Consider the following 20705-nt stretch of genomic DNA (forward strand, 5'->3'; position numbering starts at 1 on the left):
CGTAACCCGGAAACAAACTAATGTTATGCTAGGTGCTAATGTGTTGACGTAAACAACATAGTAGACGCGTCTTAGTGTTTAATGGCTATATATGCAAATATTTTTCTTACGCTAATAAAAGAAAGCGATATCGTGTGAAGGGTGTCAACACGACAGCGGGGAGTTTAAGCGCAATCCTAGACTGCGTTGCTCTTCTCCAAGAAGACTTTAGCCCCCCACATCAGGCTAACTGGAAATATTTCTGTCAAATTGGGTCCAGGTAGGACGGAGACGACATGTCCTGCTGTTTGTTGGAGTTTTGTCGTCTCCAAGAGCTCAAGACAGTGAGAGACTATTTGTTCCACGGTCAGAGTCAGCCAGTGGAGAAGAATCAAACAGGTAATCGACATCATCATCATTGACAAACAGACTAAATCATTTTCGGATCTGGGATGAAGTGTTGCACACACAAGTATACTTAATAACAGATGGTACGAGTTTCTCTGAAATGAGCTGTTTGCCTTCCTCCTCCCCAGCTCAAAGTGATCTATCGTGGGACACGGATGACTGGGAAACAGCCTGGGAAAGTGGCATCAACAAAGAGCAAGAAGCTACATCGTCCACATTGGTTTGTGGTTTTCTTTCATAATCTTTTTTTTTCCTCCCCTGTACCTGCATATTAATCCATTTGCAAAAGTTAATGGTTGTTGTTTTTGATTGATTGATTCAGTCCATTAAACCACAGTGCAGGTGTCAAACTCTGTAATATATTCAAGCCCTATAAAAAAAGGATGGAGGAAGTGAGAAATATTCGCTGTTCAGATGAAGGCCACGTTGTTATTCGTGATGTTTTTCTGCGAACCTTTAGGTGGAGGAAAGCACAGAGTTAAGTGCACGGTGGCTGCAGGACTGTGTGGTTTCCCTGTCTCCCTGCTCAGATCTGCTTGTGGTGGCTCATGAACAAAAGGCTGTTTTTCTCTCAGGTCAGATGTCCACACATGCCCCTATAAAAGTCAAAATCACGTTTAATCGCCGCATATCACAAAAGACAAAGGTAGTATTGATCCATTTAGTTACGCAAAACACGTTGCCACGTGTGAGTGCACAGTCGATGCGTAACAACTCTTTGCGGAAAATCCCCAAAGAAAATGTTGATGGTACGTAAATCATTTCTTGCTAAATCGGGGCATTATCTTTGGCTGATTTTCACAGCCAAGTGGCGAACAGATGATGGTGGCAGAGAAGAGATGACCCTGGCTGTGTCTTGGAGTGGAGTACTCAGCACTGAAGAAGGGTGAGATCAGATTATTCTCATTTTTGCTAAAAAGTAGTCATGGGAAACGAAACTTCAATTTTGCTTCATGAAACAGTTGTATTTATTATGGGATTAGTTACAAGTATTCCTGTCCACAGAGAGCGTGTGAGCAGCACCATCTGTATACCACTGGCAAGCCAGAAAAGGTATGTTTTTGTTCCCCCCCGTAAGATTTGTAATACGAGTAAATGTAACATTAGGTGGCTGTCATTTGTAGGAGTTCTACCGGGAGACCGGATTGGACATGTGTGGTTGTGGGTTTCACTTCTGGCTACGTCCGCTTCTACACAGAGGTAGAGTCGTTTGAAATCCATCACCTCCATATCGCTTGCTGCGTCGTGAATTTTCATTATTAGCCACGACGTGTTTAATGTTAATGCTTTTCATTAGAACGGGGTTTTGCTCCTGGCTCAACTGCTTCACGAGGACCAAGTTTTAAGGCTAAAGTGTCGCACCTACGAGATCCCTCGCCATCCCGGTGTAACTGAGCAGGTAGGAGATGTGTGAAACTCTTTTGTTTTTATCGTATTCATCTTCTTCTGCAATTCCACTCGTGAGAGTTGTAACAAAGAGGTGCAACAATTAATCAACAATTGTCAAATGAATCAAAAGCTATTTTGATAGTTGATCCATTATTTCGAGCCACTGTTTATCCTAAGATTCTCTAGCCCTAATAGTGACTTTTTCCATCTCAGCATGAAGAGTTAAGCATCCTCTACCCTGCTGCACTGGTCACCATCGATGGTTTCAGCCTCTTCCAGTCACTGCGTGCTTGCAGGAACCAGGTGGCAAGAGGTAGCGCCACGTGTTTGTTTGTTTTCCGAATGTTCTGCGCACCCATTTACTGTATACGTCCCTCCCATTGACCAATGCTTTTAAAGTGGATCACGATGTCTCCAAGCTAAGGAGAAATTGGATAATGGAATCATTGTTTCATGGGTTCTGACAATATTGTCATTCTTTAAAGCGTTCTCATCACATCATCCCTCTTTCCTTTATACACCTCTAGCGGCAGCTGCTGGTAGTGATGCAATTCAACCTCCTCCCCTGGCTTATAAGAAATGGGGTCTCCAGGATATGGACAGTAATGTAGACCACTGCAGTGTGGGTAAGTGGATCAACAAATGCTTGCAAACACTCAGCAAATGTCCTCATTCCACGGATGTCTCCTTCTTTCTGTCTGGTAGGTGTCATGACACTCAATGTGTTTGATCAGATGAAGAATGCCTCTATTTTGGGGGGGTTCAATGCTTCAATCAAAGGCAGCCCTCCAGCCATGAGCCAGTACGTCACAGTAGGAAGCGGCCCCTACGTTGGCTTTTACTATGCGGTCGAGGTGAGCCACCGCACTTGTGGAAAAATATTGACAGGCCAGCCATTTAATATTGAACACTTTGTGTTCCCAGGGAAGCACCCAGCCTCTTCTTTCTCATGTGGCTCTCGCTGTGGCCAGTAAACTTACATCAGCCCTATTCAGTGCTGCCAGGTGTGGATGCATCTATAAAAAAAACATAACAGCTTAATTGGCAAAAATGGGAATGTCTAGCAGAACTTGTGATCCCAGCTCAATTTTTGTTACGTCTGTATACACGCTTGGACACAATATCGATGGTTGACAATGCTTTTGTCTCGTCCCTTTGCTCCTCTTTCAGTGGTTGGCTAGGATGGAACAAGAACAAGAACAAGAATGAAGATGAGACTGTCCAGAAACACAAGCCCAAGGTTGAACCTGCAACACCACTGGGGATCAGGTGCCTCCCATAATACATTGATCCCTTGAGATTTGGCATTCGGTTTTCATCCTCCTTTCTCTCGTTCAGATTTGGTCTCCCAGACTCTCGCCGCCATGGCGAGTCCATTTGCCTATCACCTTGCAACACGCTAGCCGGAGCGACGGACGACTTTGGTCGAGTCACTCTGCTGGACCTAAACAGAGGGATTGCAATTCGCATGTGGAAAGGTAAGGCGAAAGCAGCGGGGAGAAGAACCAGGCCGAAAACTGCACCACGAAACGAGTACCATTGTTGAGTCATTTCATTTCCTGAAAGGTTATAGAGATGCCCAATTGGGTTGGCTGCATGTTCCAGAGGAGCAAGTCAGTCGGGAAGGTTCCCTCTCAACGTCGCTCCCCAGACGCCATGCACTATTTCTGGTTATTTACGCCCCCCGCAGGGGAATCCTGGAGGTATGGGCCATGCAGTACGGACCTCGAGTGGGCGCATTTACTGTGGGCAAACACTGCAGGTAGACAGAAAACTGCTGTTGTATGTCAAACAGTCAGTATGTGATAGAAGTCTGGATTTCTTAGGCTCTCCGTGTTTGCTCACCTCCAGGCTGCTGTACGCCGGTTACCGTCTGTTAGGGGTGAACAGTGTAACCAGTCAGGGTTGGAAGATCCACACCCATCAAGTGTGTTTGCTGGATCCCGTCACAGAAGCCCTGAGGACTGTCAATGTTCCCTTCCACCTGGCCCTCGGGTTGGTTCACTAAGCTAGCACGCATGTGCGCACACTGAAAATAATATATAAAGCATATATACATTGCAAGTTACAATGTATGGCAGATCCTGGCATCACTAACTCTTTGGACACCAATTCCCCCTCACTGCACGTTTTATTGTTTTGATCGTTGCTAGTTGGAATGAATTGTGTTCATTGCAGTGACAAGAAGAGTGAAGGAGCCAAAGATATGCATTTGTTAAAGAAACTGACAACAATACTCAAGAGCGGAGAAATGGAGCCTGGTGAGAGATTACTGACCTCTGTTTGCAGTTTATAGAACAAATATAAAAAGGATTATTTGGCCCCTGTTGACATTTTGAAGGCATTTTTATTTACATGTGATTTTTTTTTGTTTTATCTTCTGTCTCTCTATTAAAAATAATCCTCTCATAGAAGATGTTCATTGATTTTTAGATAGACAGATAGATCTTTATTTGTCATTGTAACACGTACAACGAAATTTAAAAAGTGCCAACAGATGTGGGAAAATCAGCAGGGCATCAAATCATTATTTTCCTCACGTTGGTCAAGTGAGCCTCAGTTTTTGGTTAGACTTCGTAGAATCGCAGACATTCAATTGAAGGAGTTTTCTTCTCTTTCAAGATATTTTGGAGAGTGAGACCAAAAGCCTGTTGCTGGATATCAAACATTCCTCCGTTCAAAAACAGGTACATACATTCATACTTTAATATTGCATGTCTGCCTGCACACAGCTATATAAATGAGATCACATGGTGACAATCCAAATCACACATTTCCAAGTATGATTTGTGCTCCTTCTTTTCCTGCTTTGCAGGCTTTAGAGTCTTTGCTGTCCAACAAGAACATTCCTGTTTCATGTCTCACAAACATCACGCGCGCCTTACTCAGCACTCTGCAGCAGCAAGGTGGAGCGGCATGTCTGGAAGAGAGCGTTTTGACTTGAGCATTCATCATGTCTAAATCTGTATCTCTCAAACAAGCCGGCGAAGAAGTGGATCCAGCGTTAATGCAGCTGTGCTCCTCCCAGCTCAAACTGCTTCAGCTTTACACCGACATCCAGCACATGAACTCTTCTGCCGACACCGAGCAGCATGATGAACCTGTAACCTAAAAGTTTTTGAACCCAATGTCATGATTCAGAATGAAATAATGATTCCGCCTCCCAACAGCTGGACTCCCTCGGTGGAATTGAGAGTGATTTGGCACGTGTGACTCCCACCTTGCAACGCTACGCCAAGTTCAACTCCAGGCCCAGCGTTTGTTTTGTTCAAGACGCACCCGACGCACCTCTGACTGCCCAAGCCTTCCTATCGCAGATTGAATGCACAGACGATGGCCACTTGAAGCTTATCCAGTGTTCCGAAGCAGAATGGAAGCAGCTAGGTACGCACAGTTGTCACTTTATTATTCATATTGTGCGAATAACCCCAATAGAGTTTCTAACATGAAATTCCGCATTCCGTGCAGGGAGCTTCATCTTCTGGGCTTGTCTATGTGGTAAAAGCTCGATACATCAAATCTGTGACAAATTGCAACGGGCTGGCATCAGTCCACAGCAGCTACTAGTAAGATGAGAGCGGAAAATATCTTTTTAAAAGTAACCATTTTGAATCATCTTATCCCTTTGTCTTGTTTAAGTCTCTGTTGTTGAATGTCTGGTTGCAACGGGAAAAGGATGTGCTCCAAACCCCGACAGAATGTCTGAGAAATCTTCACGCGCTTCTGGTTCTGCTTAGCAACATGGAAGGTATGTATGATTTTCCGGCGTGTGATTTTCTTTCCCAACCTTCCATTTTGCCTCTTCTGTTCAGGTTCCATCGAAGAGTCATGGGACCCCCAGTCTGTCTCACCTTGGTGGCAGCAGTGCCGTAACACGTTGGCACAAACGCACAACTCCGCAGCCGCTCTGCTGGCTGCTTTTGTCGCTCATCGTGCCGCTAAGGCTAGCATCACCAGCAGGGCGGACAGCAAGGTACAAAACACACACACAGCAAAGACTATTTACAACGTATTAAAATCGCAAGTGTCGCTTGAATACAGTTACAGTCCGAGTGGGAAGCAGTGTCTTTGGAGCTGGAGCAATGGGTGGTGTGTGTTCGTCAGCTGGAGGATGTACTGGTGCTGCAGACGCTACTCTTAGCGCCGCCGAGTGTTGGATCAGCAGGAGGCCCTGCGTTGCTGTGTTCCATCAAAACACTCCTGGAGGGAGGCTCAGGTTCAAGTCCCGATGAGGATTTTTTTTTTCGACATAATTCACGAGCCTGAAACCTAATTATTCTCTCCAAAGGTGGCATCACTGACAATGTCTCCAAGTGGGTGTTCAGACATAACCTGGCTCCCGAGCAACTAAACGAAATCCTTCAGAAGCCAGAGGATGAAGATGTAGGAGAAGATGTGAAAGAAAGTCAAGAGAACGCAGATGGAACAGCAGGTCAAGTGAAATCGAATCAGGCTGTCGTAACACGCTGGACCTTTATTTACAATCTTCTCGGCATGCTCCCGCAGGGCTGCTGGTGGCACTGCGCAAACACTTTCCTCACTCCCTCTCGCCAAACTTGCTCTTTGCTCATTGCTGCTGGGAGTATGTGGTGCAGTGGAACAAAGATCCAGAGGTTAGAATCACACAACATCATTGGGATTTTTCTTTCCAATGCATCATTGCTGATATTGTTTCTCCTCTAGGAGGGTGTCCACTTGTGCCGGGCCATGGAACATCTGAAGCTGGTTTCCAGTCCGCATATCCAACTAGGTGGGCTTTTCTAACATATTCCTGAACAATGCCATGAGTTTAATTACAAGCAGTGTGATCAGCTCATTTCTTGATCAAATCTTTCCCACAGGTATTTGCACAATGATGTGGAGTACCTTTCTCGTCAAACGTTTCTCCGCAGCAGCCTTCCTCATCGAGAAGGTAAGCTGCACCCTCACAATGACAACCAGATATTTTCCAGACCAACATGATTTATCTCGTCATCTCCAGGTGGGCAAAGCGCCCAAAGATCGCCTTTGCCGACGGGTACGTATCTTTAAAAGATTTTCATTCAGTCACTTTTGTAAAAGATGGCTTGTGATGGCTTTTCTTTTGTTTGATTTGAAGGATGTAGGAATGGGAGACAAAGCTTTGACCTCCTTTTTGGGATGCTGCGTCCAGCTGCTGCAGGTCCTCATGGAGGTGACTGGACTCTTGGTTAAGAATCAGTGCCCATTGTCTTTTGTCAACTACTTTGTAAGTCAGAAGAGTCCACAGCACGGCATGAAGAGTGGCCAGTGGCTCGTAGCAATCTGCCGAAAGCATGAGTTGTAAATGATCAGCTCCATTTGTGCTTTTTATATACATTCCAAAAATGTGCATGTTATGTTCATGGAAGACTCTAAATCGTCCATACAGCAAATATATGTATCAAGACTTAGTCTCTGATTTAATGACTCACCTGGCTGACTTTTGTGAAGGCAGCACGTGTTCAGTTCCCACTCATCGACGTTGGGAATGAAAGAGTGAATTGTTGTTTGTGCACGTGAGACTGCTATTGACTGGTGACTAAGGCAGGCCTTTGTTGATAAATGGACTATTGTGGCTGAAATTCACAGCACTTCCTTTTTTCCACATTATATGTTACAGCTTCATTTCAGAATAGAATAAACACTTTTTTGATGTTTGCACCTGCATGTATTAAAAAAAATAATAATCATCATCATTTTTCTTTGCCTACCCTGCTCCTCTCCAGGCGGACTCCGCCGTAGCTGAGGTTCCTCCTCCGGAGCTTTCGTTGGAGGAGGTTTGGTGTGGTGCCGAAGGCCCGGCCTCCATAGCTGAACTTGCCATGGAGCAGAAAGGTGTCCACTATCCCCTGGTGCAGCACCACTGTCTGCTCGCCTCCTTGCTACATGCCGCCTTGACTTTCAGCCTCAAGGTCAAACCTCTCAGCCTGTTTGACAGCAAGGTGAGGAGAGAGGGTCCTCCATTTTCCTTCCGTTACCTGACAAATCATTTGAATCATTCTTCCAGGGTAAGAATGCTTTCTTTCGAGACCTGACCACCATTCAGCTAATGCCAAGTGGAGATATGGACCCAGCACTGGTCCTATCACGGCAGGAGGTGAGACTTCTTTCCTCTTTTCTGTCTCATCTATTACTTATTGTGACCTTTAAGAAATAAAAATCTTACACACATGAAATACTCAAGAAGAAAACGAAGAAAACTAATGCTGCGTTGTTATTGTCTTGCGTACGGTAGTCACAGTTCTGTTCACCCTCCTATATGCGTCAGTTCCTTCTACGGGTGCTAACTGCCTGGGTGCAGTCCATCGACGATGCGTCCGTGGCCGACGCGAGCGCAGGGTCCCGGACGCCACCCTCGAGCGGCGGGCCCCGGGCCGAGTGGTGGCCCTCGCTTTGTCTGGAGCTGGGCAGGCTGCTGCAGGTCTCCCCCGACCACCTGCGACGACACCTAGTTTGCCAGCTCTACAACCAAGGCCTGGACTCGCACGGGGAAGAGGTCAGTTGGAGCACCGGCACATTTATTCATGAGCAGATAACGGGCCCACATCTCGACTGGACGCACTGTTGTGCCTCTTAGGTGATGTTAGAGGTGGAAGACAAGGACGTGCTGGGCTCTCAGCTCCTGATGATCACAGGACAAAGGCTGAGCTACTCGCTGCTGCGCAGTCAGAACCAAACACAGCCTGCTATGGAGCTACTAGCCCGCCTGCCTCCCACTCTGTGCACATGGCTCAAAGCTATGGTGAGGACTCAACCACTTTCTTTTAGGATCTTTAGGTAGTCGGGGATCCGAAGCAAAGATATCATCATGAAGTGTTTTCCACAGAAAATGCGGGGTGCCCTCACCCGACAATGTTTAAAAATAGATTACTATAGTATCGTGCAGTGTATTCTCTTTATCATGTGTTTGCAGGACCCCAGTGAGCTGCGGCGCCCCCTGGTGCCCCTCCATCAGACCAGCAGGCTGGTGGGCCGCGTGATCGAGATGCTTCCCGAGAACCATGGCCAGTACAGCCTGGCACTGCACCTATTAGAAGCCGTGGACGTCCTTACGGCGGAAGACTGACTCACCCAATATTGACCGTTAAATAGACAAAGGACACCTTATGAGCTCCTCAAGTAAACAAAGTTCAGTAAACAGGGGTCATATTGTCTTTATTTTCCTTTTTGGTTCATGATATCAAATGTTGAATGATGTTAATAGAGCTTAACTATTTGTTTTAATGTCCCATATTTTTGTATGTAACAAATGATGTATATGATACTTGAGTTGGTGATCCTCATCTTTAATCAAGTCTGTTATTATGAAGAGAAAGAAGCTCGTTTCATTGTTTGTGTATTACTGATGTGCATTGCAGTTCTTTTAAGTGAATTGAATCTTTAGAATCAAATCATGGCTGGTTGATATGTGACGTCACTCAGACACTAACCCTAGCTTTAAACCCTACTGTCTTCGCCCCGCCCCCTAGGTAGTGGGCGTGATCCATTTTTTTGCTCCGACAACTTGAGGGCGGGGCCACCTTATGTATTTACACTTAAATACTTTGCATACGCGTACGCATACAAAGCGAGGTTCTAATTCTAAAAGCACATTTAGGTATATGCTCACACCTGGGATCGAACCAAAATCTTACCGAGCAAGAACATATTGGAACGCGGCCCCGAGGACTAGAGCTTGACACCTGTGACCTTTGACCATTATATTTCCCTAATGAAGTGGCCTGTTATTAGGTACACTTGAAAATGGCGGTGTACCTAATGGAGTGTCTGTTTGATTCGCTCGTTAAGTGCACCTGCGAGAAACGTTTTAGCTCCTGCGGGACGTGAAAATGGCTAAAAGTTTTCACGCAGGTGCGCTTAACGAGGGTCACTTGGAAAACAATATTCCTTGGGGGGCGCGTGTGACCCTGGGGAACAGGCTTTTTTTTTGGCAGTACTAGAATAAAGTGTAATTGCGCGTTTACTACAGCAGGGGGCAGTGGCGCTCTCATTGTTACTTCTGTCACGTTTGCGACAGTGCAACATTTTACGACTTACAAGACAAGTTAGGATAGTCACGGTGGGGAGGGGGGGTGCGAATAGTTTTCTTCTTGCTAGGGGGGGGCGTAACAGAAAATAATTGAGAAGCACTGGGTTAAATAAAGGTTAACCTAAAAAAAAAAAAAAAAAAAAAAAAAAAGTGAACCCTGAACTTTGAACCCGCGGTGACCCCGCGTGACCCCGCGGTGACCCCGCGTGACCCCGCGGTGACCCCGCGGTGACCCCGTGGTGACCCCTGGGTGACCTTTGAAACCTGAACTTTCAACTCTAGTTAAAAATCGAAAATGTGCACATGACCCCGTGAACTTTGAACCGACCTTTGACCCCTGGGTGAACTTTGAACCGTAAACTTTGACCTTTGACCCCTAGCTAATTACGTGTTTTTTTTTTTTTTTAAACCGGCATAGCAGAACGATCCATGGTCTTCAGATGCCGCGCTGTCGCCATCTCCTGGTCAGTTAGTGAAATGCTTTTGCTGATGTTTTTTTTTCTCTCAATTAAAACAAATCAATTAGCCAGTTGGTTTTCTTTATTTAATATCTATTATCAGACAAAACCAAATTGTGAATCAGTCACCTAGGCTATAGCAGAACAAACAATCCATGGTCTTCAGATGCCACGCTGTCGCCATCTCCTGGGGGGGGGCGCGTGTGACCCTGGGGAACAGGCTTTTTTTTGGCAGTACTAGAATAAAGTGTAATTGCGCGTTTACTACAGCAGGGTGCAGTGGCGCTCTCATTGTTACTTCTGTCACGTTTGCGACAGTGCAACATTTTACAACTTACAAGACAAGTTAGGATAGTCACGGTGGGGAGGGGGGGCGCGAATAGTTTTCTTCTTGCTAGGGGGGGGCGTAACAGAAAATAATTGAGAAGCACTGGATTAACGCGTGAGTGACAGACAGCGTTGCTGCTACACCAGCCGACACACGTTATGCCGACATTGCTGTTTTAATTTTGTATTTGTTGGATTGTAATTGATGGTGTTATTATACCAAATGTGTTGATGTTTGAATAAAAGGTTGAAAAAAAAAAATCCGCGATGATTTACATGATTTATTACACAAAAGGTAGATGCGTCATGTCCTGCTGTCATAATCACATAGTGACGCTTCTGTCGACAACTCCTTCTTGATATATACACAAAAGTAAAACACCCTTTGACTGGCCTCCTTGCTAGACTCAACTTCAGTGCACTCCATTCTAATATAAATACAGTAAACATCCTCAACATCATGAAGTTGTAAAGTCTTTGGGAAGCCCTTTGTGTGACCCATTGCTTAGCGTAAGGACGTAAGCAGCAAGTTTCCATGGCGATGATCCATTCCTAAGCTTTGGCGAGAACAGTCTGACAGCGTGGGCACAGGCAATCTGGCGACTCCGCCGTGTAGCGTCGGCATCGCGGGCATCGATCGGCGCAGGTGGGCACGGCCGCTATACTGTAGCTGCCCTCCTCTCGAATAACACCACCTGATCACATGCACACGGAACAATCCGTAACTGCTTTTCGACTAGGCTTGCGGTGTGACGTCTCACCTTCCAAATTGATGAGGAAGGTGCCGCGGTTAACGGGGGTGTCGGAAGGTAGGTCACGAGGCAAGGCGCTGCTCAGGTTGACCCGAGCCGCCATCATGAGTTCTACAAGTTGCGAGGACGTAGATGAGGGATCTTCTTGGAGAGACTGAAAGATGAAGCCCAGATCATGTTGTATGTATACATACATTCATACACACAACACAACACAACACATACTGTTCATATACGGTGTGTGTGTGTTATTTATTTGTGATGACCTTGTTGTTTTGTTACCTCCATAAGTTCAAACAGTAGCCCGGGCTCAATGGCAATGGTGAGGTCATACTGGGCCGCATTTTTGCCCGGAATAGAAGACAAAAAGGAGTCCCTGATGGCGCAGGCCCCTTCCACCGCCTCCTCCAGTCCAGGTTGCTTCCACACAGAACTGGATTTGATCCAGCCGCTCCGGAATAGCGTTTCCTCTTCTGCACAAAATCCAGCAAAGACATTTTGGCTGAGCCAAACGGTTTGCAGTGCGTTTTACTCACCCTCATGTCCTGGTGCATGAGTGTATACGTCTTCAGCCAAATGAGGCAAGATGGGGGCGATGGATCTCATCACCCCGTCCAAAATCTCCTCTAAGGCCGTCTGACACGATCTTCGGCCTAGCGAGTCTTCCGGATCGCAGTACAACCTAGTAAAAGAACGAGTTCAGTTGCATGTAGTTGTGAAAGGTGGTTATGTTAGGACAGGGATGTCAAAGTCTTTTTTTTTTTCACGGGCCGCATTGTAGTCAGAGCTTCTTTCGGAGGGCCATTATGACAAATAAATGTATGAGCACCTCATATTATATACAGTAAAAGCTACAAAACAAACTGACAAATACCGTAATTTTGGGACTATAAATCGCGTTTTTTTTTCATAGTTTGGGGGGGGGGGGCGACTTATACACATATATATGGTTTTTCTCACTTTTTTGGGCATTTTATGGCTGGTGCGACTTATACTCTGGTGCGACTTATAGTCCGAAAATTACGGTAACTCGTTTTCAAATCTGACAAATATCTAAAAAAAAAAAAATTATTATTAAAAGAGATTATTAAAAGTGAAGACAATTTGCAATACTAGTCATGACACACAAATTTGATGCACAGTTTGTCTTTGCGGGCCGTATCTGTGTGTTCGGACATTACCTGTCTTTGATAATGCTGAAATAAAAGCTGGAGAGGTCTCTGGCGATGAAGGCTTGGAGGAGGCGTATGACTCGGCCAGCGTCAAACTCATTGTAAGCATCTGTCACCTTTAAAAGTTTGAATGTCAAGCAGGAGGGCGCAGAGCAACGCTAAGGAAGTGCAACTTGTGGGCCTCTTCTAAAAAAGAGCTCATTGTGATTTCCTAGGAAAAACAAATAGCCTGCATAGAGCAGCTGACCAGAGTTAAATGTTACGTAAGGCTTTAGAGTTGGCCTGGGCTGACCTCTGACCTGATTCTAATCTGAAGATATTCAAGTCCAATAGCTTTAATCTCTTGACACTGCCTGGACGCAAATGAGAATTGATTGTGTCAGCTTTAGTTACGTGTTACCTTCATGCTGTACTCGCGCAGCAGGTGTAACATGTACTGGTCGACGTACATCATCTCTTTGGCTTCCACAGCCTGAACCCGCGGGTCAAAGCCGTGCAGGTTGCCCAGCAGGAACCGCAAAGTGTTTCGGACCTGCCAGAGACAAAGGAAAGTGAACAAATTGAGAACGATGCAATCAGGACCAAAATTGGGGAAGGCTAAAGTGGCACCACTACCTTATTGATGTTGTCTCGGGCTGAGGTTAGGGCCGAAGGTCCGATCTGAACTTCGGAAAATATGTTTGACTCTGCCACCCACCATCGCAGCACGTCCGCCCCGTATGCTGGGATGCTGCCGTCCTGGGAAATTGTCAAGGAACACAAAACGGTGTGGCTCTTCGAAGATCAGACCAAATGTTCAAAAATGAGATGAGACTTTTCTTTTGACCTTCCTGCCATTGATGACTGCATCCGGATCCACGACATTCCCAAGGGACTTGGACATTTTCTCTCCCTTCTCGTTGACTGCAAACCCGTGGACCACCAGTGATCTGCCCGCACACACGTCAACAATAGACACATGGACATTGGGGATTTTTTCCATCAATAGCAGAATAGTAATTCTGAATAGTTTCTGCAGTTGATGAAAAAAAATTCAGGAAAAAACTCACTTGTAAGGTGCCTTGTTCCTGACGGCGACGCTGGTGAGCAGCGACGAGAGAAACCAGCCTCCGATCTGGTCCTTCCCTTCCACGTACGCGTCTGCTCGGCTGTCTGTCTCTTTAGGAAAAAGAAGTCCACTGTCATGCTAGCAATAGAGCAGGGTAACGTTTTGTTAGTTCTTGTCCGCAGAGCGTGGAAATAAATAGAGGGCGACGGCCGTTAGCGAAGAATGCAAAAGGGTGCCAGGTCGGAGGCAACTAGAAAAATGTCAGTCTGTCTCATCCTCGACCAGACTGAACTTTGCCAAAGATGGACAAAGCAGGAGAAGTCCTGCATGCAAAGGAGGGTGGATCTGCAACCAAAGCCCAAGTAAGGAAGGACGAGCATTTGAAGAAGAGTCAAAGGTCAACAAAGGGCTGGCCAAATTGCTCCAACAACCTGCGACCAGCGGCTTGCGCAGTGGCGCCGGGAGCCAGCTGAGACGAGACTCAGGCTCTTCAGACTCAAACTCCAGCTCGTCTGGAAATCACAACCCGACAGTGGAATACTTTAATGGCAACTGGACTTCTTAAATGGTTGGATACAAATGTTCGAAGAAGTCTCTGGCGGGCCTAACCATCCCACCATCTCTTAGGCTGTGGAGAAATCATCGAAGCTGTGCGTCCTAAAAGTGAACGCCTTTTTTTTTTTACCTTCCAGGACAGCGGCCCATGATGCTCCGCTGTCAAACCAGATGTCAAGCACGTCCTCTCCACGGACAAAGTCGCTCACTGGTCCTGCTTTACTCTGATGGTGATATAAAAGGGGGGAAACGGTGAACGAATGAATTGCCCGTCGTGTACTTGGACACACGTACCTTCTTGAGCACATTTGCTGGCAGTAAAGTGTCCATGGGAAGCTCCCACCAACAGTCGCTGCCCTTTGTCTTGAAGAGTCCGGCAATGTGGGACACCGTGTGCCTGCACGGGCAGAAAGTCAATCTTTTTCTTCTTCGTGATGATGACGATGATGTCAGTATTACTTGTTGATGAGCGCCTCGCCAGTGTCTTTGTGGTAGAAGACGGGGATGGGGACTCCCCAGCTTCGCTGCCGTGAGATGCACCAGTAAGTGCGTTTGTCCAGCGTGCTCACGAGGCTGTTCCGTGCCGACTCTGGTGAAACGCGAACTTTTTGCAGCGCGTCCTAGACACAAACATGGCGGCCATTGCTTACATGCTACACAGAGTGAAGGCCGTTCGCAAATCTTCACCTTGGCCTTGTCCTTGAGTGAGCCCGTGTTAATAAACCATTGTTTGCTGGGCCGGATAAGAACAGGTTTCTTGGTCCTCCAGTCGTACGGGTAACTATGAAGAAAATCCTCTTCTTTTGCCAAAGCCCCGCAATCCTTCAGCATGTTGATCACTAACGGAGGAAGAGGCGGCAACGTACATGAGCGTGATGGGAAAACAAATCCCAGACAAAAAATTGGAACGCTACCATTTTTGGGTCACATTGCTTCGTACCTTTTTCATTGCCTTCTTTAAACACAGATAAATGCTGAAGCTCCGGTCCCGCCAGCTCTGTGAACTTGCCGTCCTCATCGACCATACACTCCTTAAATAGAAGCAGAACAGGTCGACTCCACGCCGAGCACCTTCGATCGTTCTCGTTGAGGTGAGGTAGCCTCACTGAGATAAGACGTACCACGGGGAGTTGAAAGTGAGAAGCCACGCTGTAATCGTCCATGCCGTGAGCCGGTGCTGTGTGGACCAATCCAGTTCCTTTCGCCATTGTCACATGATTAGCGGGCAGGAGCGGTACTTCCTTGTCGGGAAGAGTGGGATGCTTGCAGATCCCACCCTCGAGTTCCGATCCTATTCGCGGGATGCCAGGTATTCATTTCTTTCTTTATTTTCTGACAAAAGTGTGTGAAGTTACCGGTGAGAGTGGCGACACTCTCCAGTTCTGTTCCCAACACTCCTGCCAGAGTGACAGAACGCTCAGTGGCCATTAAGAGCAATTGGGAGTTGTCTTTTCTCCTCACCACGGAGTACCTGTAAATACACGTAACCCTCAATTACGGAAACATATGCAAATTTTAACACTATACTTCTTACTGGGCATTTGGCATGTAGCAGACTGCCTGGTTAGCAGGAATAGTCCAAGGCTGTGTAGTCCACACCAATACAGAAACATCACCCTGACCTGCAAAAATTCACTGACATTAGAAAATAATCGTCCCGATAGATTTTTTTTTTTTTTTTTGGCAATACCTGTTTTCGATGCTATCTTAGGCGGCAGCGTGACCAGCGGGAATGTGGCGTAGATGGTTTTGCTGAGATGCTCAGGGTTGTACTCCAGTTCTGCCTCGGCTAAGGCGGTTCTATCAGCACAAGTAGGAAATGATCGGATCAAGAAACAAAGGCGTTCAAAAAGGAAAAACTGAGTGCAAATGGGGAGATTTGCTGTTGCGGAAAGTACAGGAGCAATGGCCATTGTATAAATATCTTCATACCTTGATGAAGGAGACCAAAATACAGGCTTGTAATCTTGGTAGATGAACCCCTAAGGGACAACGCAGAGAAAAACTTGAATGAAGGAAATGTCACCAAATGTGGATGTTTTTATCCGTTTTTTTTTTTTAATGGCCTACCTTGCTGTGCATCTCCTGGAAGACTTTCAGCTGAGCGGCTTCATAGGTACCATCATAGGTGTAGTAGCATTGGGCCCAGTCGGCCATCACCCCCCAGCGCTGGAAAGCCGCCTTCTGACGCTCGATGGCCCCGTTTGCAAACTGACGAGCTGCATAGAAGTGAAGCAGGTCCAACACCCAGGCAGGTTTAGGAGACCACATTTCTTTCCTACCTTGACGCCTGATCTGCAGAGGGCTGAGATCCACAGCACCCAGCTCGCCCAGAGCCTTCAGCTCAATAGGAAGACCATGACAGTCCCAACCCGGGACATAGTGGACCTGTCGGCCCCTCAGCATCTCAAACCGGTTATGGATGTCTTTCAGAATCTGAATCAAAGGAATGAAGAGTTCCAATTTATGGAATACCGCAATAAGCAATGGAAAAAATGACTGAATTAGGACCTTGTTGAGCGCATGTCCCACATGTGGGTCTCCATTGGCGTATGGGGGTCCATCGTGAAGGCAAAACTTCTTTGTGCCTTTCCTTTCGCTTTGCCAAGTGTACAGACTTGCAAAGCCACACTTCTGCAAACAAAACACACGCAGTCAATAAGGAAGTCATCAAACATCTTGATGCTTTGAGAACTGAAGCTTTGTACCTCCTGAATTTGGACTTCTCTGTCAAGTAGCTTCTGTCCCGTCAGCTTCATTGGGAACTCCGTCCGGGGAAGGATCACGGTGTCCCGGTAGAGTCCCTGGGCAGAGCCCTGCTCTGCAGACTGAGCGTTGCCTTCGCCTGCAGAAACACCATGACAGCGGCTAGAGCTACACAAGAAGGATCGGTGGAGGAGGCCACTTCCTCGGTGTGACCTCCGTCCCCATCTCGTTAGCGTTCGGCTTACTGCCGAGATACGGCACAGCAGCATGGGGATGCTTTTGGGGGAAAATGTCTGCGACTTCTCTATGGAATGACAAAGATAACCTTTCACATGTGGCGTTGTTTTGTCCGGAAGAAATAAAAAGGAGGACAACTACGGAAAACCTATACGGTCAAAAATACGCGGAAGTGCAACAGTTTGACAACTCTCCACAGGATAGCGCAATTTAGCAACTTTCCATTGCAAATGACTTGCTGCAGTCTGCAAGCTGCTTTACATTTTTACCACTTTGGACTAAAAGAGCAGGAGTGTTATAAATAAAAAGTAAAAAATATTGTGAGGTTGATGTTCTGTACACAACAGAAGTGTTAAAAGGACTATTCAGTATATACTATGTTGATATATTTATACATTTCATTAAGCATGTTATTTGTTGGGCAGTGCCACACAAAACAAATGACGTACCAGAATAAAATCAGATGAGTATGTCACTCAAGTAAAATTCCATTGTAATCAACGTTTTTTATAATAAAGTCAATGGAAAATATAAATCCATTCAGTGAAATAAATGAAAATCGGCAAAAGACTTCCGACAGCACCTGAATGCACCGCGTCACAGCGTGACGTCTTGTGGGGTATAAAAAGGGGCCGAGCCTCACTTTCAATCATCTTGCAACTAGTCGTCTACCTTCGTTGACGTCTGCTCACTGAACATTCTTTACACCTCCCCAGCAAGATGAAGCTGTGCGTTGCCTTCTTTGGAGTTCTCCTCATCGTTCTTGCACTTTCAACTCAGGTAAGTTCAAAACTAAATGTTTTCTTAATTTCTAGTTTGACACTTGTTTCTAACAAGCTGAAGAGGGTTGCCTTTATTTGTAATTAACAAGGGCGTAGTCTCCTAGTAGTTTTAATCTGTCTTTTTTTTTTTTTTCTCAAACAAACCCATTTTTTGGCTGATTTTAGAGATAATACCTAGCACAATGTAGGAGCAAAAATAACTTAAAAAAAAAAAATCCATTAATTTTCCCCACGATGTAGGTAGAAGAGTCAGAATGGCTGGGCCTGATGACTCAGAGACCGCACAAAAAGATCAGCTCATGCAAAGAAACTGCAATGTTCATTTTCTTGAAATGAAAAGACTTTATTTAGCCTAAACTAAATTTGGTCTGTGTCGCAGGTGGTCCACGGCCAGAATTCCACAGATGCGCCCGGGAATACAACTAACTCCACAACTTTGGCTGCACCAACCAAGATGCCAAGCCCCACCACCATCAACACAACTGCTAAGAATGCATCCTCCAGAATCAACGCCCCCGTCTTGCTCACGCTGGCCCTGGCCTTGGCCCCTTTGCTGCACAGTCGGTGGTGCTGATATGTGCGCTCGTGGCTCCTTCACTGGGCACCAAGAAGAGTTTAACAGCCTTGCCACTTGGCTTCTCCCAAGATGACACCTGGAGTTTGATGTTCTGAATGTGCAGCTGCTGCGCTTCATGTCACGTAAAATTATTTGTGGGAGTCTTGCATGGACTGGACTATCACCGGAAGGAACGCACTGTGTGCTATCTAATCGTTGATGTCCTTGTCTTAATGTCCAGTGATGGTTTACCCACCCCCCCCCCCACCCCTTTTTTAAGAGGATGCCAGTTGGGGGGAAAAGTAAAGCTAACTTTGGAGTTCTGAAAAATTGTGCTTTTTAGGCCATTAAACATTTTTGTAAATTCAATAAACATTCAACTTAATGACTTTGCCTACATTTTCTTTTAGATGTTCACTTGGATTTTGGGGTACTCCAAAATGGTAAGATGGGTTGGTAGTGCAGTTGCGGTAAGACAACCCTTGTGTTTGTAGAGTTGGAAACTAATTGAATTGGTATTTAAGATGCTTAACTGGTATCATTAAATGTGTCCTGTACTAAGATCTAAGTTAAAGCTCTTACTTTAGTGAAACTGGGCTAATAAGACGGAGAAGAAATTGAGTAGCTTGAGCTGCCCCCTTTTGGCATGGCCCATTTTAACTTGACCAAAGTGAGGGATAATTCATGTTTGAGGGTGCATATGGTCAATATTTTAAACTGCACCTGTTACTGTTTAAAGCTCTAACCTTAGAATGAAACCCTAACTCTAGTTTTACACCCTACAGTGAAACCCTGACCCTAGTCTTTTGCAACTAGGATTTGGTAAACAAATTAAAAGACCTGTGCGGTTGCTTTAGTGACAAAGTCAAACAAGCAACTCCTAACAATTACTGGATGATACGACACAATGAAAGCTGTGAAGCTTAATCATTGACTTTCAGCGGGTCATACTGACCAATCCAATCTTCACCTGCTGCTTGGACCATCAAAGAGGCTGGTTCTAAGCACGACACATGGAATTCTCTATACTCCCCCTTCGTTTGTTTCTGTGTGGGAATTGCTTCCCAATCCTCACTTTTGAGACAATGGCTTCATTGTCCAAGCCCATCTTATCTTCTGAAAAACAGCCCCATCCCTCATTCCTTCCTGGTGCTACACTGACCACCATTACACAAAACAGTTTCTTCCCCTGTCTTTTTTATATTTTAAAACGAGCGCAACATTCGCATTCCTGCAACTCTCGAATGCGGGCGGAGTGTGGTCAGGTGATGGAGACAAGACTTCTGTTTTAGTTGACCAACAGAGTGTGACCACTATAAGGTCTTTGCTACTTTCCTTTCCCGCCACTCCATACATCCCCTGAAACTGACAGAAACCTGAGATCAGGTGGGGGAGGAACGCAAACAGGGACTGAGAATGCCTTGGGATTTATTCTTGAATCTCTCACTCCATACTAAATAGTCATTTTAATAGTCATGTAATTGAGTGAAGATAAGTTGATGGTGGTCAGATGTGATACGGCAGTTTGTTGCTTGAGCATCAGATCGACCACATTTCTGCACCCTACGCAATTCGAGTGCGTCACGTGCCCTCGCCGCACCACATCCTGTACCCAGAACTTGAGGAACAAAGGCTTTCTATCTTATCACCATCTTCTCTGAGTTCCTTCTTGTGTGCACGCTATCACCATTTGTATTTCTTTAACTAATGAACATTATTGGCAAGTCAGTGAATACCTCCATGACATGATACTTCAATGGTAGGTGTCAACTTTGCTGGCGCCAGTTATCACATTCCACGTACCCCCAAAACGATAAGACGGCAAAAACATTTGCATAAAACATGGCCTATCATTTGACTGCCATCTGTGCAGTACGTGTGCCTCTGCTGCTAGTTTGCTCCAGATAAAGTTTGCATGACCTGCTTTTGATGCAGCATGCATGTGAATAATTGTCATTTAGGAAGCTCTTTTTTTAAATGCTGATCTAAGACAACACTACTTTAAACAATAGAACAATCCAGTCTTAACTAGATTTGCTACAGTGACTTTAAATACAGTATATTAATCTAAACCCTCACCAACAAGCTAAATGTAGCAACTGTGAGCCGGGATTTGAGGATTTGTACAATCTTATCTATGGGCGAAAGAGTAGTTCGTATTTAACTGGCTTAATTCAAACGACTAAAGTCTTGCAACTTAGTAATCAATACAGTAAAAATTCACAACGATTTTCCATTGACAGTAACTCTTTATATGTATACCTGAAGAGGGCACATCCAAAATCCCAAAGAGCAACTGAAACACAG

The 20705-nt window shown here is 45.6% G+C and overlaps 2 protein-coding genes across 3 annotated transcripts; one reads left to right on the forward strand and one right to left on the reverse strand.

Moving 5' to 3' along the window:
• rab3gap2 (RAB3 GTPase activating protein subunit 2 (non-catalytic)) lies at positions 1-9167 on the forward strand. Its single transcript, XM_061301069.1, has 35 exons — positions 1-378; positions 516-607; positions 848-962; positions 1192-1273; positions 1393-1440; positions 1512-1587; positions 1685-1786; positions 1990-2089; positions 2304-2402; positions 2482-2630; positions 2701-2780; positions 2947-3045; positions 3115-3254; positions 3343-3538; positions 3628-3771; positions 3955-4037; positions 4399-4463; positions 4592-4682; positions 4758-4879; positions 4947-5160; positions 5245-5342; positions 5416-5524; positions 5589-5749; positions 5818-5992; positions 6065-6208; positions 6283-6389; positions 6460-6526; positions 6618-6688; positions 6758-6793; positions 6875-6949; positions 7503-7718; positions 7784-7873; positions 8045-8272; positions 8354-8518; positions 8690-9167. The coding sequence occupies exons 1-35, from the start codon at positions 276-278 to the stop codon at positions 8840-8842; spliced, it is 4095 nt and encodes a 1364-aa protein (XP_061157053.1). The 5' UTR covers positions 1-275; the 3' UTR covers positions 8843-9167.
• Positions 9168-10858: 1691 nt separating this feature from the next.
• On the reverse strand, positions 10859-17193 carry iars2 (isoleucyl-tRNA synthetase 2, mitochondrial). Of its 2 annotated transcripts, XM_061301070.1 has the most exons (24): positions 16826-17193; positions 16629-16751; positions 16400-16553; positions 16188-16336; positions 16050-16099; positions 15808-15917; positions 15652-15739; positions 15473-15588; positions 15239-15408; positions 15058-15148; positions 14805-14956; positions 14577-14737; positions 14412-14514; positions 14248-14341; positions 13994-14074; positions 13564-13672; positions 13341-13443; positions 13130-13252; positions 12915-13046; positions 12524-12630; positions 11879-12024; positions 11625-11815; positions 11352-11496; positions 10859-11285 (listed from the first exon to the last, which is right to left on the reverse strand). In XM_061301070.1, the coding sequence occupies exons 1-24, from the start codon at positions 17090-17092 to the stop codon at positions 11143-11145; spliced, it is 3108 nt and encodes a 1035-aa protein (XP_061157054.1). In that variant the 5' UTR covers positions 17093-17193; the 3' UTR covers positions 10859-11142. The 2 variants fall into 2 exon arrangements, with proteins under 2 accessions (XP_061157054.1, XP_061157056.1); XM_061301072.1 differs by lacking the exon at positions 13994-14074.
• Between the last annotated feature and the right edge of the window lie 3512 nt (positions 17194-20705).

This window comes from Syngnathus typhle, linkage group LG16 (assembly GCF_033458585.1).
Source record: "Syngnathus typhle isolate RoL2023-S1 ecotype Sweden linkage group LG16, RoL_Styp_1.0, whole genome shotgun sequence".
In the NCBI taxonomy this organism is placed as follows: domain Eukaryota; kingdom Metazoa; phylum Chordata; class Actinopteri; order Syngnathiformes; family Syngnathidae; genus Syngnathus; species Syngnathus typhle.